The 18,216-nt window shown below is 37.6% G+C and overlaps 2 protein-coding genes across 2 annotated transcripts in view; one reads left to right on the top strand and one right to left on the bottom strand.

Moving 5' to 3' along the window:
• The first annotated feature begins 900 nt into the window (after nucleotides 1-900).
• LOC126056794 (beta-1,3-glucan-binding protein) lies at nucleotides 901-9,708 on the top strand. The gene is made up of 9 exons (XM_064037017.1): nucleotides 901-1,060; nucleotides 2,834-3,061; nucleotides 3,506-3,678; nucleotides 4,290-4,441; nucleotides 6,055-6,212; nucleotides 6,735-6,859; nucleotides 7,045-7,165; nucleotides 7,494-7,642; nucleotides 8,058-9,708. Exons 1-9 carry the CDS (start codon nucleotides 919-921, stop codon nucleotides 8,256-8,258), a joined length of 1,449 nt encoding a protein of 482 aa, XP_063893087.1. The 5' UTR covers nucleotides 901-918; the 3' UTR covers nucleotides 8,259-9,708.
• Nucleotides 9,709-9,770: 62 nt separating this feature from the next.
• The window catches only part of LOC126056962 (calcium-transporting ATPase type 2C member 1), a 60,492-nt gene continuing 52,046 nt past the window's right edge, over nucleotides 9,771-18,216 (bottom strand). Inside the window, exons 11-19 of the mRNA XM_064037021.1 lie at nucleotides 17,916-18,095; nucleotides 17,256-17,353; nucleotides 17,016-17,103; nucleotides 16,567-16,696; nucleotides 16,017-16,186; nucleotides 15,721-15,884; nucleotides 14,904-15,141; nucleotides 11,064-14,599; nucleotides 9,771-10,204 (exon numbers count right to left, since the gene is read on the bottom strand). Of these exons, the coding sequence (XP_063893091.1) occupies nucleotides 14,463-14,599; nucleotides 14,904-15,141; nucleotides 15,721-15,884; nucleotides 16,017-16,186; nucleotides 16,567-16,696; nucleotides 17,016-17,103; nucleotides 17,256-17,353; nucleotides 17,916-18,095 (1,205 nt within the window). The 3' untranslated portion in view covers nucleotides 9,771-10,204; nucleotides 11,064-14,462. The remainder of the gene's footprint in view (nucleotides 10,205-11,063; nucleotides 14,600-14,903; nucleotides 15,142-15,720; nucleotides 15,885-16,016; nucleotides 16,187-16,566; nucleotides 16,697-17,015; nucleotides 17,104-17,255; nucleotides 17,354-17,915; nucleotides 18,096-18,216) is intronic.

The raw sequence follows: 18,216 nt of genomic DNA, 5'->3' as shown, positions 1-18,216 counted from the left end.
TAATCTTCAATACAAGATATTCGCTTCATTTCTTGTGGTTTAAGAATATCCATTTTCCGCAAATGATCTCATTGTTATTAAAACTGTTATTTTTGCTAATTCAGCTCTTTTAAATATAAACAACAAATAAAGTCGGTGTCTTCTAATTAAGTGGACAATAAAATTATCTATAACAATAATTGGAATTGGATTTAGATAAATAATACACAGAAAACAATAACATACCTACATGGTCATAATTACAAACATGAATAACTCCTTTAAACTTTTTTTTTCTTTGGGACAAGAAAAACTATTCCAATTAACAAAATTGTACAGCAATTTTGAGAATATAGTAGAGAAAAGTATGAAGATGTATTGAAACATACTATACGACTATTTAAACCGATGTCAGGAAAAACCTTCCTCAGTATGTATATGAATAGAGTCCATCCAGACTTCCAGAGGGAACTTCTTCTAGTACCTGGACAAAATACAGCCTAGTTAGCTTGATGCTAATCTAGCATCACAATAGTGAAAGAATTTTCCAAATCGGTTCACTACTTTAGAGCCTATAGAGTACATACAAACAAAAACTATTTCCTATCTTCATCATATTAGTATGAAAGTACAGAAAACTACTCAAAACAGTTCATCCTACTAATATTATAAACGCGAAAGTTTGTATGTATGGATGTATGGATGTATGGATGTTTGTTACTCTTTCACGCAAAAACTACTGAATGGATTTTAATGAAACTTTACAATAATATAGCTTATACATCAGAATAACACATAGGCTACGATTTGTAAACATATTGTTCGAAATACTAAACCTGCGCAGACGAAGTCGCGGGCACCAGCTAGTAAACAAATAAAAAAAACAATGACAAAGATCACTGACTCACCGTCTTACAAGAAACGCCTGTCAGTATCAAAATGCGCGCCTCGTCGAGCGCACGCGCGGCTACGCTCGTCATTCCTTTGTTTTTATTAATACAAATATCGTGTGCTCAGTACGAAATACCTGATGTGACCATACGTGCTCTAAAACCTAGAGGATTTTCAGCTTCTATTCCAGGTAAGGTTTTCTTTAAATATGGCCTTTGTTAGTTCCCCTTGTGAGGGATAAAATAGTTTATTGAATTAGAGTGAATTCTAAAGAGGAAATTATGTATACGAAGATCAAGGGATTGTAGTGTTCGTGTATATTTGTGCGAATTCAGATTTCTTGTATGGGTAAATTAACCCTAAGTAAGAGACTTTGTAATAGTTAGATATGTAGACAGACCTGCCAGGTACCGAATGGCCTGGTACCCAACGGGCTCCAGAAATTGAGAATAAAGGCGAGTTTTAGTCAGGAAAACAGGAGTCTGACACTCCCTCTTGCACCCACAGTGGGAGTGGTCGGAACGTGTAAACTGTTTAAAGTCTTTAATAACAATGTATGTATAAATAGTACACTTCAAACAGCGTACTCACATATACTCGCAGTTATTTTAACCTTAAAGGTTACTGATAATAAATAAAGGCAATTAAATTACGTTTAGTTTGCAAAGATCCATTATTGTTGAGTCTTTAGAGCAGCCCAAAACAATAACTGGCTATTTTAACTGAGATATACTTTATGCCATAGCGTCTTTTCACGCGACTGCCAAGAAAGGTTGTTTGTATTAATGTAAAAAGCTCATAGGCTACACCTAGAAAAAATACAACCTGACACACAAGGGTAATATCCATATTCATGCCTATTGCTCCAATTTACATGATTAGAACCTGTCCTACTATAGGTCTTTGCACGACTATAGAATACAAGTAGAATAAAAAAATACAGGTAGCTATCCTGATGTAGAAAATTCTGGTTCTGTGCTATTTTGATAAAATAATTCGCAAGTAATTTACATTCCAAAGTGCTTCTATGTATAGTATACTACTACTCAAATCTTCATCATCATCGAAAATCAAACCCAAACAATAGTCAATAAGTATGATAAACTAGTGAATTATTCACTCCTAACACTACTATAATTTTATTGTAAGTATAGTTATTTTATCACCCGATGTTCTCAGAAACAAGTAATGTTTTTCCGTGTATTGGTTGCTAAGTATATGTCTGTCGGGTTATCTTGTGTCGTTGGCAAAAAAAAGTAATTCCCCGTTTCTTATATGGCTTTATAGCGTACCAACTCATCAAAATTCTGATGAAAAGGTGCCATCATTAGGTCAATACGCTAAAAATTGGGTCATTTATTAAAGATGATGGTAATTAAAGTACGGGATACTTCAAAAACATTGAAAACAAAGTAGGTACTTAATTGTATTAAGAAACAGAAATAGACGTTTATTTTGCCAGTGAACTTGGGCCTTCAAAATGCTTAACAGTTATAGAAGATGAGTAAAGAACAAATATAAGACTAAAATGTCGTTTGTTTGTATCTTCAGCAATGTTTGAATTATATCGTCAAGTACCTCTCAAAAATAACGAAGCTATTGGAAGAAATTGTCAGGCCCTGGTAACTAATTCATGTTTTTGGATTTTTTGTTATAAGTCTAATAAGCCTCTTCCCAATCATATTGGGGTCGGCTTCCAGTCTCACCGATTCACCTACAGATTCAGCTGAGTACCAGTGCTTTACAAGAAGCGACTGCCTGTCTGACTTCCTCAACCCAGTTACCCGGGCAACCCGATACCCCTTGGTTAGACTGGTGTCAGACTTACTGCCTTCTGCCAAGGATGTTCAATGACAGCCGGGACCTACAGTTTAACGTGCCATCCGAAACAGAGTCAATGGTGTCTAAGATATTCTTAGAAAGTACATAACCTTGTATATAACTAATAAATAAAATATTTCAGATGCCCCAAACGTCAGTCTCTTCGTGTTCCAAGGCAACGTCAACCGTCCGATAAGCAACAACGATGTTGGTACCATCAGCGGAGAAGTCCTGAGAGCCAAGGATGGAAGGTGGACAGTTGAGGATCCCAACCTGGACCTGAAGATTGGAGATATCATCAACTATTACGTGGTGGTATCAGCTAATAGGGCTGGATATATTAAGGATAATTTGAGTTTTACTGTTAGAGGTATGTTCATCTTATTAATTATCTTTCACAGGTTTAACCAGAAGTCTTTTTAGGTGTCTTTATCCTCAAAAACGCTATGTAAAATAATACCTATGAAGTATATGTTACTGCAAAATTTGTAATATGCAATCAGTGTGTGTAATTTATCTCGTAAGGTATTATTTAAAACTGCATAGTGCAGTGAAGCATTGATTTGCTTGAAAGCATTTATCTCAAGAACTACTAGACCTGAGCTATTTCTTCAATGATCGGTACCTAGCCCACTTATCGAGGAAGGTTAATGTACAAATATTTTAATTTTAAGATAGGATGCAAGTGAAACTGCTGGCTAAAGCTTTTATGTAGAGAATAAGTGTCGGACATCATCACCTAGATATTCCGTACCTAATAATTATTAAAATAATTTTTGAGCATTTTAATGATATTCTTTTAATCTATTTCCAGCTCTCGAAGACCGGTTGGCGACTGACGGGCCTATCCCGACAGAATGCAAGCCGACACTTACGCAAGTGCGCGGAGGCAGCGCGTGCGCAGGTCAGACGATATTCGAGGAGAACTTCGACAACTTTCGCGATAACGTGTGGCAGATTGAGCAGTATATACCTGTTTATACTCCGGTTTGTATTATTCATGTATTTTTTTTAATATTATACGTAGAAAGATAATAATTTGGACTGTAAGAACCTATGCGGTAAAACCCCCCATCGTCATCAACGTAATTAACTTATTACGGTTCACATGAAGCATAAGCATTCCAACAACTGGTAATTATAATTATATTTGAAACTAACCAAATATAGCCTATGTTCCTCTGGTATATAGTAGCTTCCCAACAGCAATGTATTTTGAAATCGGTTTGGAAGTTTCGGAGCCTATAGGGTACAAACAAACAAAAAAAAATCCTGTTGTCCTACTAGTACAGATTTAACCGCAAGTCAGTTATTAAAAAAAAAAAAAAAAACAATGAGTCATTAGAATAAAAAGTCCCCAGTCCTGAGTTAGTCATTATTTTGTTATTTTGGTCATTGACCTGGATTTTGGACTATCTTAGGGCTTATGCACACTACGTTTTTTAAATGCGCCGTCAACGAGCGTTTGTAGCGATACAGACGCGATACGCACGCAAGTCAGGACTGCCCTGCAGGATAAAAAACGTGGTGTGTATAGGCCCTTACAGCAATGCAGTGTTAGTAAAAAATAAATTCAATTTATATTTTTCTATTTACAGAACTTCCCATTCGTGTCCTACCAGCGTTTGGTTTCCGACCCAACAGTGTCGGTATCAGACGGCAAGTTGCGCATCGCACCCAAACTGCAGCAGAAACTACCTGGCTTCACTGATGACTCCATCTACAGTGGGACTCTTAATTTATTTAGTGGGTAAGTCTATACCTAATCGAAGCCTGCATGCTTGCCAGACTGGAAAATGATCTTCAAATTCCTGTGAGATGGCCGATCGGCTATTGATGACGACGCATCGAAAAAAATATATGACCATTTGATAGATCCATTCTTGAGGAAGGCATTTCTACATATTTCTGTTGGAACTGGGGCCCGATTCTCCTAATCTTACTTAAGCAACATACGATTCACGTTCGACTCGATTCGACTGATATTCAATCCCGACACGATTACGATTGAAGCGTATGTGGCATTCCGCTATTTTTTCTTTGAAATAAACTTTTTTATCCTTTTCTGTCATTCAATAATGAATCATTTTGTCTGCAAATGATTTACAATTGCAAAATGATTGTACAGCAAACTACCGTATAGACCAAAATCACCGAAATAGCAGACCAATCGCACACCAATCAAATGTCAATCGAATACGATTGGTCTTTTATTAGTAGCAGAATGCCCGATATGGTTAAAACTGCTATTGCGATTCGATTTCTATTCAATTTTGACATTATTAACTTAGGAGAATCGGGCCCCTGTTTGATGTAATTCGGAAACAATCTTGGGGAAGGTTTTATCTAGGTTAACGAGATAGGCGCTCGCTTAGACCCCTGTGATGTAAAAGTAATATTTGTGTCGCTAAAATATCATACCAAACAAGTTTTATTATTAGCAAAGCCGTCAATCTTTTCATTCGTCATGTTTTCTCAAGTCAATAAAAAAGTAGGTACTTCCCCGTTGTATTGTTAAAGATAATTCTCACTCATACAGCCTTACTTATAAAATAATAAGTTATACTTAAGAGATGTTTAAGAAAAAATCTTACTTATAAACGTGGCTGAAATAAATCATTTTCTTAGCAATGTCTTAAATGAGCTGTCAAATTAAGCAGCCTCACACCCTTGTTTAACCCGCTAATTATCAAAATGGCTGGATTCTTACCAGCTGATTTTTCATTTCCGGTTTATTGACAGCTCAACTTTTTAATTTTATATTTTACGGATGCCATTGTTGCCATTACACAACGTTTTGATGACAAATATTTTTTTAAGCTACCAACATTCCGGTAGTGTTGAGAAATTAGTATGTTTTTATGTCATTATCTGTTCATTACTTAAGACATGCTTAAGCAACGTTTATAGGTCAAAATAATTTAATCACTACTTAAGGCTTTAAGTAGTAATTACTTAAAACAATGCTTAGAAGATGATTTGTTGATTTTTATAAGTAAGGCTGTTAAACGTTACAGTCAATGTACTAAGGTCATTGTCAGTTTGAGATAAGTGTCAACATAGGTAAACAATAAAATTATTGATGTTTAGTTACCTGTAGATGTTGTTAGAAGAGCCCTTAATGCATAAGGGAGTACATTAGGAAGCATATTATATTATGTAGTTTGATATGCGGGTATATTAGGTGGAGTACATACTTAAGGAAATACATAAAGGAGTATGTAGGGAAAGTTCATAAGGCAGTAAGTACATAGGCGTTATAGGTACATAAGGGAGTGTATAAGGAGAGCACATGCAGGGTAAAAGTACAAGAAACAGTTGCAGGTCTTCCCATCTCCTAAATAATATCTCTCCGATTCTCAGCTGCACATCATCAGCCGAAGCATGCATGAAGCAGGCGTGGGGCGCTGACATACTCCCGCCCATCGTGAGCGGCAAGATCACCACAAAGGGCTTTGCTTTTACTTACGGAACTGTCACCGTGAGGGCCAAGCTGCCACAGGGTGATTGGATTTATCCAGGTTAGTACCCTTCCAGTATTATAAATGAGAAAGAAACTTTAAATGGATGTCCGTTTTCATGCCAAAACAGCTCAACCTATTGATATTACGTAGATAGGCCAGTCAGTCTAGGCAGTCTTGGCGGAAAAGAGATAGGAATGGCAAATTTATATTCGGGAGCGGATTTCACACGGGGAACAGCTTGTTCCATGTAAACTCTTAGGGTCAATTCCCACTGAGAGAGCAGCGGCCGGCAGCAGCCGTAAGAGCACGGACAATGTAAGAGCGCGGCTCGGCGCGCCCCAGCGCGGCGCCGCGCGGCCCGCCGCGCTCGCGCTCAATCCCTTGCATTTACGGCCGCTGCCGGCCGCTGCTCTTTCAGTGGGAATTGACCCTTATACCGTTTTGGAGTTTTTATTAAAAACTTGATGATAAGGCAACTAAAGTGCAAATATTAGCATATTGAAATTAGATCCTATAACTGAGTCCAGATATTTTTCCTTTAGCAATCTAAAAATAACCAAGTTAATGATGCACTTACAGAAATTCTCTTGGAACCCTTACTTCAGAAATACGGAACTCTTCACTACAGTTCAGGAGTACTGAAGATAGCATCTGCCCGCGGCAACAGGGAACTAAAAAGTGGGACTACTGATTACTCCAATAGGGTACGTATATTTTTGCAAAATATTTTAGTGTTAGGTAGCCCAAGTATCGATAGAAAGGCTATAGACGTTTCATCCATATGTGCGGAGGATCCGTTCCCGCGAGACACGGTTGGAACCGCTGACAAATGCTAGTTTGACATGAAGCTTTAATCTGTCTTTTTTAAGTCTCAACATTTCCGTTTCAGGTGCTGTTTGGTGGGCCAGTAATGGACCTGCAATGTCATGACACGCTACTGAACAGCAAAACGTCGACTGATGGTCTTTGGGGAGACGATTATCATGAATATTCCTTGCGGTGGGCACCAGGTAAGCATAAGCTTGCTTAAATATCATTTATTGTAATGACGGTAAAAGATACAGGTAGGTAGTATTGATTCAAACAAGGCTGAAAACCAGCACTTTGAAAAGATCAATTTGGATAGCACCAAAAACTTCGCGTATTCCTTCCTGCGAATTTTTATAGGGAAGAATGGCGATTAACTGTGTGATTTAAAGAACTGGTTTGATAGTTATCCTTCTCAACGACAATGTAACGACACCGACGGTGTTATCCAGAGAAAACAGCTAGTCAGTCTACATGAAGAATATCCTTTCTTCTTCAGAACCTTCATTAATGTTTTTCTGTCTTTCACAGACCGTATAACCCTGTCAGTAGACGGTATAGAATGGGCTCGAGTGGAGCCCACAGCTAGCGGTCTGCGCGGGCGCTTCCCCGACACTTGCACGCAACTCCCGCGTACCTTGCTCGAACAGGGATCGAGGGTGGCACCGTTTGATAACCATGTAAGTTTTCTAGCTTTGTCAAGGTATTGATCTACTTTATAATTTTGTTGTCTCAATTTCGAAAAATATAGGTCAGTTCTTAGACATAAGCTACACAATAGCTATCGTAGATCTACTACACTATTTCCCTCACATATGAGGAGATTATAATATTACCATGAATTTAATTGGGTCTCCTTTTTCATCGATTTCATCTAAACTAATGTTATAACGAGGCAATATTTTTTGTTCGTATGTAACCGTTAGTTTTTCTAATTGTTAGGTACATACAACTGTTACAGTAAAAATTATTTCAATGATATTAACACTAACCCCAGGATATGGAGTACGAAATCGGAAAGTAGTGTTTTCAGGGGACGCGGCCAAATCCGTGGGAAACAGCTAGTAAATAACTTGCTATTTATTTCATCCCCAGTTCTACATAACCCTGGGCGTTGGCGCAGGCAGCATCACAGAATTCCCAGACGGGGTCAAGACTGCGAACGAACGTCCAAAACCCTGGAGTAATCCCAGCAGGAAAGCTTTACTAAACTTCTGGCAAGACATGGATTCCTGGCAGACCACGTGGAACCAACCTCAATTGATAGTTGATTACGTCAAAGTTGTCGCCTTGTGAACAATATTTAAGGCTTGCAACACTGCTCACTAAATACATTTTTTTGGGCTGAATGTATTTAAAACTTTTTTGAATGTTCGATAAAGATAAAATGGAATTGTTTAGAGAGTTATTCGTAAAAAAAAAAACTATTTAAATTATCATTTGGAAGTTTTAAAATATATTTAGCTTTGACTATAGTTTTAAGATTAAGAAGACTGTTACTGCTTACTATGTAAAAAAGAGGTAAAGTGAATTGTTTGAAAAATAGGTAGTCAAAAAAATTTAGATAGTAAAATTACGTTAGAACAGAATACTCAAGCATAATATTCTAATTATTGTAAAAGTTGATAAGAAAATCTAGTACTAAAAAAGTAGAGATTTGAGTGATTAGAAAACAAAAATATTTATATACCAGAGAAATGTAATAAATAAAAGACTTATACACATTTGGGACTATTTTTATTTGCACGGTGTACATTTCTGCTCGCATAGCAGAGACATTCCCGCTATGCGAAACTTGTAACATTGTATGACTATCATTTGAAGGCTGGTCGCACTTTTTATCGATAATAAAATAACGATAACACCGACACACGTTCGCATCTCGAAGAAAATCGATAATTTGTTGCTAGGTCTCCACAACCCTAATTCCTAGTGTTGGGACAACAGATAAAATAATCGATATCGATTATTGTTTTACGTTATTTATCGATAAACAGTGCGTTAACCAATAAAACTGTAAACTATACATTAATTAACTGGTTTATTCCACAATTTCACTATTTTACAAAGAGGTGAAAACAGTTTGAGAGATGTATTTAGAATACAAAATATTGACAGGGGATGTAATTGTTGCGATTTTATTTTGGTGATAGGTTTTATTATGGATTGCTGTTGTTATATGCGTCTGCGCATTAGGATAGTACAGAAACTTTATCATGTCTATCTATCGTGTTCCCTTCTGAATCAAACAATAAGATATAAGATCTAAGTTAAACGTCATATACACTACAAACTTGCGTGTAATTTTCATGGCTCTTGATTTAAATCAGTGCAACGAAAGTCTGTAATAGGAGCCAATTTTGATGTTTTTTAATAAGTATGCTGAGATCTAGTGTATAGGAGGAATAACTTTTGACACTGTAATATTTTCTCACTGGTTCACACTTCTGTTTATCACTGGCTGTCACAACAATTACATCCCCACCCAACCTTATAAAAGACTACAAATTCTTTGATCAATTAATTGATATTACATATTATAATATTTTTTTATTCATTATAATTTTCAAATACATTAAAATTTGTAACTCCTACGTCTCGTCGAAATGCCCTAAGTGCCTTAATACTACAGAGAGTCAATCCCTACTACATTAACTTGTAGGTAGTAAAACATCAAATATCTTAATAAATAGTGAGGGGACACGTCTAGCGAATATTTTGTCGATAATCGAGTATATCGATATCGGTGAACAAAACTGGTGTAAATTCAACAAATTTGAGAGTGCAAGACGAAAAAGATTTTTTAAATTGCTAGACGTTAATCCCCTTTAGTAGTATGACAGCTAAGAGACAATATAGTTCGCAGAGACACAAACATACAGATATGACTCAGGATCACATGGAAACATTACATTATCACTTACTTTTCACACAAACTTGCGACTTTTGAACTACTTGCACATTTGACAATAAGAAAAAAAATTAGCAAAAATACGAAATTATTCTATAGAAGAAAAAATATTTTGAAAATAAAAAAAAATATAATGTCATTTTGCAATTCATTGGATATACAACGTTTTATGTACTTGTCATTGAGTTGTAAATGTGACGGTAGTTCAAAAGTCGTGTAGAAGATCATAAATACTTAAAAGCAGACATTTGATACGATTTCATAATTTAAACTAACAAATAAAACTGAATTACTTTGACTAACATATATTATGACATCGCGACGTTTTCCACTATGGGATTGTTCACACCAAACGTATTGTCCGCCGCTGACTGTGAGTATACTCACTGTCTGCCCCAGTGTGAACATTGACTCAATCTGCAGTACGCGTACTCACCAAGCCGACAATAGGCTATAGCGTACGATGCGCTACATGTGTGAACAAAAAAATAGGCTCGTGTAGGTTCACACTAGATGCGTACGCTGAGCGGCTGACTATTCTACACATAAAAGAGCTCAGTATTTGAAGTTGCTCGTAGTATTTTATAAACGATCTCTGAGATCACATCATCGTTCCCATACGATAAAACTAGCGTAATTTATTTTTTTCAAATCAGACGTTTTACTGATATTTCAATTAAATGATGCGCATTCAGATAGTTGCCATTTGCGAAGCTCTGGAGGAAGACGAAAATAATAAAAAGAAGAGATTGTAGATACATCCCTTTTTGAAGAGATGTTTTCTTGGTCAATTTCATTCTTTATATTTCGAATATAGACTTTATCCAAATAAGTTCAAGAAATATTTTTGTATGACAATAAAAACATTCGATAAGTTACTATCTTTAATACGTATAAGTTTATATAAAAGGGACACTAATTTATCGACGTGCTGTACCGAGGCGCGGCGCGCGGTGCGTACGCGGCGGAGCGGCGCTATTCGGCAACTGCGTCCGCGTAGCCAATCCGCGTCCGCCGTGCATAGTCGCGTAGTAAAATAATCGGCCACTGAGAGTCAGCGACAACAGACGACGTAATAGCGTATAGTCGGTTCGGTGTGAACGACACTTTCAATATATATGGAAAAGCAATAAACTGCGTAACGCGCGCTCACAGTCAGCGGCCGACAATACGTTTGGTCTGAACGATGCCTAAGAAGAGATTAGGCTCACAATGGATGAAACATCAAATTTTTGTGAAGCTAGAAACAGGTTCTTACTCGATATTTGACAGTAGAGTTGTGATGAAATTGTTCTGAGTACAAAAGTCAAGCACTATCGTACTTTCTTGTCACTAAAATAGTAATAATAAGCTAGTGATGTTCCAATATACGATAGATTATTCTTTTATCAAGAGACTTAACATAATTTTTACTTGATAAAGCCGAGTCATACCCAATTCTACTGTCATAATAACTCAATCTGCTTCTAACAGTCAAAAGACACAACTAAATTCAATAGGATACGATTACAATAAATTTTAACAATGCTACCAACTCGCATTCACAATATCAAGCACCTCGTTAGACCAAACATGAGTTTATGTCAAAATTGGTATTTTTATGTCACAGATAAATAAAACTTTTTGTAACGTACAGTCTATGGACATTAAACGAGTAAAAACTATACTTATTATTGTCCATGACTGTACATAACATAGACAATGGTATAAGTTTTAAATATTTTCACAATGTTTCATAATAACTGTTGTCAGTATAATTAAAAACCTTGTAATATCATCCGGGGCCATATTATTGATTATCACAGCCAACACACACTCCCAAACTAAATTATTTTTAATAATAGAGCTTTTTACAATCGGAATTATACATACATATACGACCAGTTTGAAGCTGGGTTTGCTTACCAGGATATATAAGAAGATTGGTGACCTCTGTGATAGCCCAATGAGACGAATGTCTATTTCGAGCCCATTTTGAGCTTTACAACAGTATTGTATGTATTATCTGTAAGTTAATTTGGATATACAAACATACATAGTCATATATACATGTATATTTCCAATTGATACAGCATGTTCATAAATACACATTAAAACTGAGAGTAAAGATACGACATAGGTTTACAATTTTTATTTAATTTTAATTATAAATATGAATAAGTTAGCTGCACTGTAAGCAACATTACAGCGAAATGATTATATAGGTTACACAATATATAACTTGTAATCTACTGAAATACTTGGGATTTTTTTTTAATGTTCTAAGATTTTATTAGACCGTTAGACGTTTCGACTAATTTCTTTTACAGGGGTTATTCATTTAGCATGGCTTTTGCACTTCTTTTTTCAGCCAAGAATTATCGTCAACAAATAGTATGACATTCTTTTGTAATTAATTACAAGTTATTTAAGCAACTCCTCGGAATATTTAACTATGAAAGATGGACAGACCGAGAAGGTTACATGCTTTACTTTCAATGTTAGAGTGAGAAAGATCACTCTCTGTTTCAGATTTTTTAGTACGTTTAATTTTAAAACGTTTTTTACGTCCCTACTTTATACCAATTTCATAATATTAAAATCCCCTTTGGGTAATATGTAACTCAAGCTACTTAAACATTAATTTATATTTGAAAATCGCGTCTAACGCTGTCAAGATATCGTATCATGATATAATTCGAATAATAGATATTAATATCAATATTAAAAACAGCTGTTACAGAATATTCAATATCTATGGTCCACAAGAGTCTACTACAGATTCTAATTTTACTTTAAAATTTTAACTAATTATGAAACGGATTATGTTGGACCAAAAGCATAAAAAATCGTTTTCAATAATATACTTTAAACCTTCTCCTAAGTCTGATAAATACTCTACTGAAAACCATATCAAAGTCGGTTCAGCGTGAGATAATCACGCACGAACCTCCCTTTTTGAAGTTGGTAAAAAATAAAATATTTATTTTTTTATTTTAATCGGTTTAGTTTTTCTACTTTTTCAAACACTCCCAACTAAACTAAATCATCTATCGATGTCGATACAACAATTTAAATATGGCTACACCAATAATTTACTTTCTAACGATTTGCAAAATTAAATATTATATTTTTAATGAAAAATCGAGAGGATAATAAATAAGCTTTTCAAGCTATATACAGGGCAAAGCTAGATGCTTTTAAAACATAGTGCGAGTGAGATAGACATACTATTTGTATAGCGCCATCTCCCTCCAACAGAAATGGCATGATTTTTTTACCCGTTATTTTACATCGTTTATGTAATATGTTTTATAAGTATATAAGTACTTATTATTCTATTTTTTTTTAAAGTTCAAAAACTGGGTTTCCTACCGAAGCTAAAGAAACGTCTAAAATTCTAAGCAAGCTTGCGTATTTTTGCCTAAATTGTTTATATTTTATTTTTATAATTATGATAATTAGTGCAAGAGCCTTGCGGATCTATTGTTTTAATATTTTTTTTATCTTAGACAAAGGAATGTTGTCTTTGAACACGGATGTAATATGAAATGGACTTACCATTTAACAAAACTGGCTTTTTACCTAAAACGCGTAAACCTTTCATATTACCACATCCATTTACATATTACTCAATGTTTAAGTTCACTTTTTTATTTACCTACTACATATTTCCATATTACAAAGTGGCCTCATTTTTAACCAAGACTTTCTTGTATTTTGAACCTTATTTAAACACTGGTACAGTTCGTAATTAGATAACAGATTCATACCACGTATTCATGTTGAATATTTTTCCAAAATGTAGCCTAAGTGACTCGTTATAAAGTTCAAAATACAACCACTGGTTTGCCGATAATATTTCTTGTTTAGAATACATCGAAAAGTGATTATTCAGGTATAAATATTATTGAGATGAATTTCATGAATTATGAAAATTGTCTCTGTCAATGGTTCCCTAATATTTATTGTTCATTTCTGTTCACAATGAAACTGTCATAATATAAATGCAATATTGAGAGAAAAGTTTATTTCTCTACCTAATTCGCGATTGCAGAGTTTAAATTATTTAAACAATCTAATGAGATTTTATAATACCTTTCTATAAACATAAGTTAGTAGGTAAAAACTCTGCAATCTGCGAATATTGAATTGTCTAACGCTACATATCATCTTACATTACCTAGCACATCCATATACGACACACACATAGTCATCTAAAAATAAACTTAAAAAAAGTAAAACTAAAAAAATAAACGTCCAATTTCGTCGCGCTTTAAAAAAACAAAAGATCGCAAAATATAAATTCACTAGTTCCACTTAATTAAACGAAGCTTAACAATAATAAAATAGTCACACAAAAATACTGCGGAGGAATTTCGTTTAGAAATTAGTAGGAATATTGATTTTACCGTCGTATATGGAGAAGGGGCGTTCGGCCTCGCGCGGGTCACTCGCACTCGCACGAGGGGCGCCGGGACTCGCACTCTCACTAACACTCGCACTCTCACCTGCACTAGGGCTCAAATTTCGAATGTCTTTATGTCCGGATTGTTGCGAGTCAGCGATGGCGAGTTGCATGCTTACTGCGCCTTGCCGTCGGGCTTGTGTCATACGAAGTCCATGGCATCCCGGGACTTGCCGGTGAATTTGCCAGCAGCCCGCTTTTTTAACGAACGCTCGATCAGTTTCTTGACTTCGCTCACTATGAATACACTGGATGTGAGGCATACGAGGAATATTATATCTGGAAATAAAATAATAAGTTTAAAATAGCTGAAAATAAATATTACAGTTACCAATAAAGATGCCGCAAATGCCAATCTACCTCTATACAGGAGAATTTAAGTGTAATTTCATTGTAAATAATTATGAGAAAGTCGTTTTCATTTCAAAATTTTACGCAATCGATTTTAAAAACATTCCCTAAAAAGAGATACATTCTAAAAGCCGCATTTGGAACTGCACTAGTCAAAAAGCTCGAAAATTTTCAAAACATTTTATATTTTATATTAAAATTGCTAATGGTACACCATAAAATAATTTCTCACCATGTCCAGTTAGCGCTTCAGTCTGAAACACCCTCTGCAGCGGCGGGAAGTATATGACCAGCATCTGTCCCACCAGGCTCAGGGTGACAGCCACCAGGAACATCTTGTTGGAGAACAGGCCCACTTGGAATAGAGACTTGGTTTGTGACCGGCATGAGAGCGCGTTGAACATATCGAAGAGCACGAAGCATGTAAACGTCATTGTCGTGTCGCGGGGGGTTATTTTGTTGTCTGACATCTGGAATTAGAAATGTTACTGTTTTGAACACGATTTACCGATATTTGTGATAGATTTTATTAGAACAGAATGTTCATGCCTACGACGTAGGGCCTACGCCGTAGCGTCAATTGCTACGCCTCAAGGTTACGCGGGAGGTGCGGCGCGTCGTGTCGCGCGGCCTACGCCGTAGCACCGAGTGGCTACGGGCGCTACGCTACAGGGCTCTGCTGTCAGTGGGAACACGTCACCTCTCTGTTGAACACCCAGAGCGTGCCGGCGATGATGATGGCGGCAGACAGCAGCACGTTGAGCAGCAGCGCGCGGGAGATGATGCGGCGCGTCGTGTCGCGCGGCCTACGCCGTAGCACCGAGTGGCTACGGGCGCTACGCTACAGGGCTCTGCTGTCAGTGGGAACACGTCACCTCTCTGTTGAACACCCAGAGCGTGCCGGCGATGATGATGGCGGCAGACAGCAGCACGTTGAGCAGCAGCGCGCGGAGATGATGCGGCGCGTCGTGTCGCGCGGCCTACGCCGTAGCACCGAGTGGCTACGGGCGCTACGCTACAGGGCTCTGCTGTCAGTGGGAACACGTCACCTCTCTGTTGAACACCCAGAGCGTGCCGGCGATGATGATGGCGGCAGACAGCAGCACGTTGAGCAGCAGCGCGCGGGAGATGATGCGGCGCGTCGTGTCGCGCGGCCTACGCCGTAGCACCGAGTGGTCCACTGGTTCTACGCCGAGGGACTGGGCCGGGGGACCTGGTACAAAGGACAGACAAAAGACATCAACGATGTGATATAAACGTTTTTTACTACACCCACCTGCCCAAGTCACATATAAATATTACACTCTAAAATACAAGAGCTACAACGGCACAGCAATAGTTTTACCGTCCATAATAATGTTGATCCACAGTATCTGCATGGCGTTGAGCGGGTTGGGGATGCCCATGAGCGTGGCGAGGGCGATGAGCGACAGCGCCGCGATGGACGTGGACAGCTGGAAACGCACGAAGTTGCGGATGTTGTAGAATATGCATTTGCCCTCTTCTATGGCGGCGCTGCAGGTAGAAAAATTAATGAATAAATAAATAGTTTATTACATAATTTTGTTCATTCCATTAACAAAATTCCATTTGCAAAATAAATGTGAATTTGAATTTGACAACTATTTGATGTGATTGTGAAAAAAACTAGAAATGTATTTGAAAAATAAGGAGAAGTACTAGCTCTTTTCTTTATGAATGAAAAATTCTACTGAAAAATTTACTTATTTATTGACGTTTACACTTAATACAGGCTATGCCTATCCCTCTTTTCAGTTTTGTTTTTTTTTTTCGATTTATATTTTTACCCATTTAATCACATCAGGCCATTTCGACAAACCTATATATTCCACACTACATTTCAGAACAAATAAAATATAATATAAGAAACTCACATAATAGTAGCGAAATCATCGTCAACGAGTATCATGTCGGCGGCCTCCTTGCACACGTCGGTGCCGTTGCGGCCCATCGCGATGCCGATGTCCGCCCGCTTTAGTGCCACACCGTCGTTCACGCCGTCACCTAGTCAATAGAATGGTGAATAAATTAAATTTTATGCAAAATATTGGAAATATTACTCAGCTGCGTGATTTGAAAGAAGTGTCAGGAAAAAAGTGAATTTTGCAGAAAAATTGTGTTGCATAATTAAGTGTTATGTTTTATGAAGTATTTATTTGTCGACAAAATTTGAAAGAATGATCAGTAAAAATGACGGATTTAATATACGAATAAAATACATAAATGTACTTGTCGGAGTGTTATTTTGAGAAGTTTAATAATTTTGTACAGTGTCCATTTCAGAAAATATTGTAAATTGCTATTCTTTTGTTTTCTAACGTACCAGTCATGCCTACAATGTTGCCCACCCTTTGTAGTGACTTCACTATAGCCAACTTATGTTTTGGAGTCACTCTGTAGAAGACGCTTACCTGGAAATAAAAACATTGTTTACAATGCCAATATGTATTATTTATTTTAGAAAAAAATCTTAGTTTAAACACATCAATTTAACTAACAATGTATATTGGTGATACAATAGACCCTGCCAGACATAATTTAACAGAAAATGAAATAAACTCACGGTGTCAATCATCCTATCCAATTCTTCGTCAGACATGGCGTCGAGTTGATCGCCGGCCAAAGACTGCGAATGCAGAACGTCCAAACCAACCATTTGTGCTGAAAAAGACGATACATTTGAGTTGACTGTTTAACGGGAATTTCCTTTTTGAAGTGGATAAGACATATGTTTAAATATGCAGGATAAGGGTAAAGAAGACTTGTCATATCTGACTTCTGACATTGGTGACCATTTGTAAAATTTGGATGTCGTCACAGCTTTTTTTGGTGAGAAAATCATCAAAATTATATACCAGGCCCGCGGTGCAATAAACTTGTGCCTAGAAAGACTGTATCTTAAATATTTACATACCGACAGCAAGCGCAGTGGGCCTGGCATCGCCCGTCACCATCTTGACGTCGACGCTGGCACGTGCGAGCGTGGCCACGGCGTCACGTGCACTACACATACATACCGACAGCAAGCGCAGTGGGCCTGGCATCGCCCGTCACCATCTTGACGTCGACGCTGGCACGTGCGAGCGTGGCCACGGCGTCACGTGCACTACACATACATACCGACAGCAAGCGCAGTGGGCCTGGCATCGCCCGTCACCATCTTGACGTCGACGCTGGCACGTGCGAGCGTGGCCACGGCGTCACGTGCACTACACATACATACCGACAGCAAGCGCAGTGGGCCTGGCATCGCCCGTCACCATCTTGACGTCGACGCTGGCACGTGCGAGCGTGGCCACGGCGTCACGTACGCCGTCACGCGGCGGGTCACATATGCCGCATACTCCGGTGTATACGAGGGACTCTACTCGAGGACCGCGGCATAGGGCTATGATGCGGAGACCTGGGAAGGAAAAATGTAGGTTGATTAGTGTCTTATATGGCCGTAATAACGCAAACGGGATCCGATGCGAATTAAATGCGATGTGATAGCGTCGTGACGCAGCGATTCTGTTGCTAATAGC

The sequence above is a fragment of the Helicoverpa armigera genome, chromosome 11 (genome assembly GCF_030705265.1).
Source record: "Helicoverpa armigera isolate CAAS_96S chromosome 11, ASM3070526v1, whole genome shotgun sequence".
In the NCBI taxonomy this organism is placed as follows: Eukaryota; Metazoa; Arthropoda; class Insecta; order Lepidoptera; family Noctuidae; genus Helicoverpa; species Helicoverpa armigera.
This window is presented reverse-complemented; position numbering and strand designations above follow the sequence as displayed.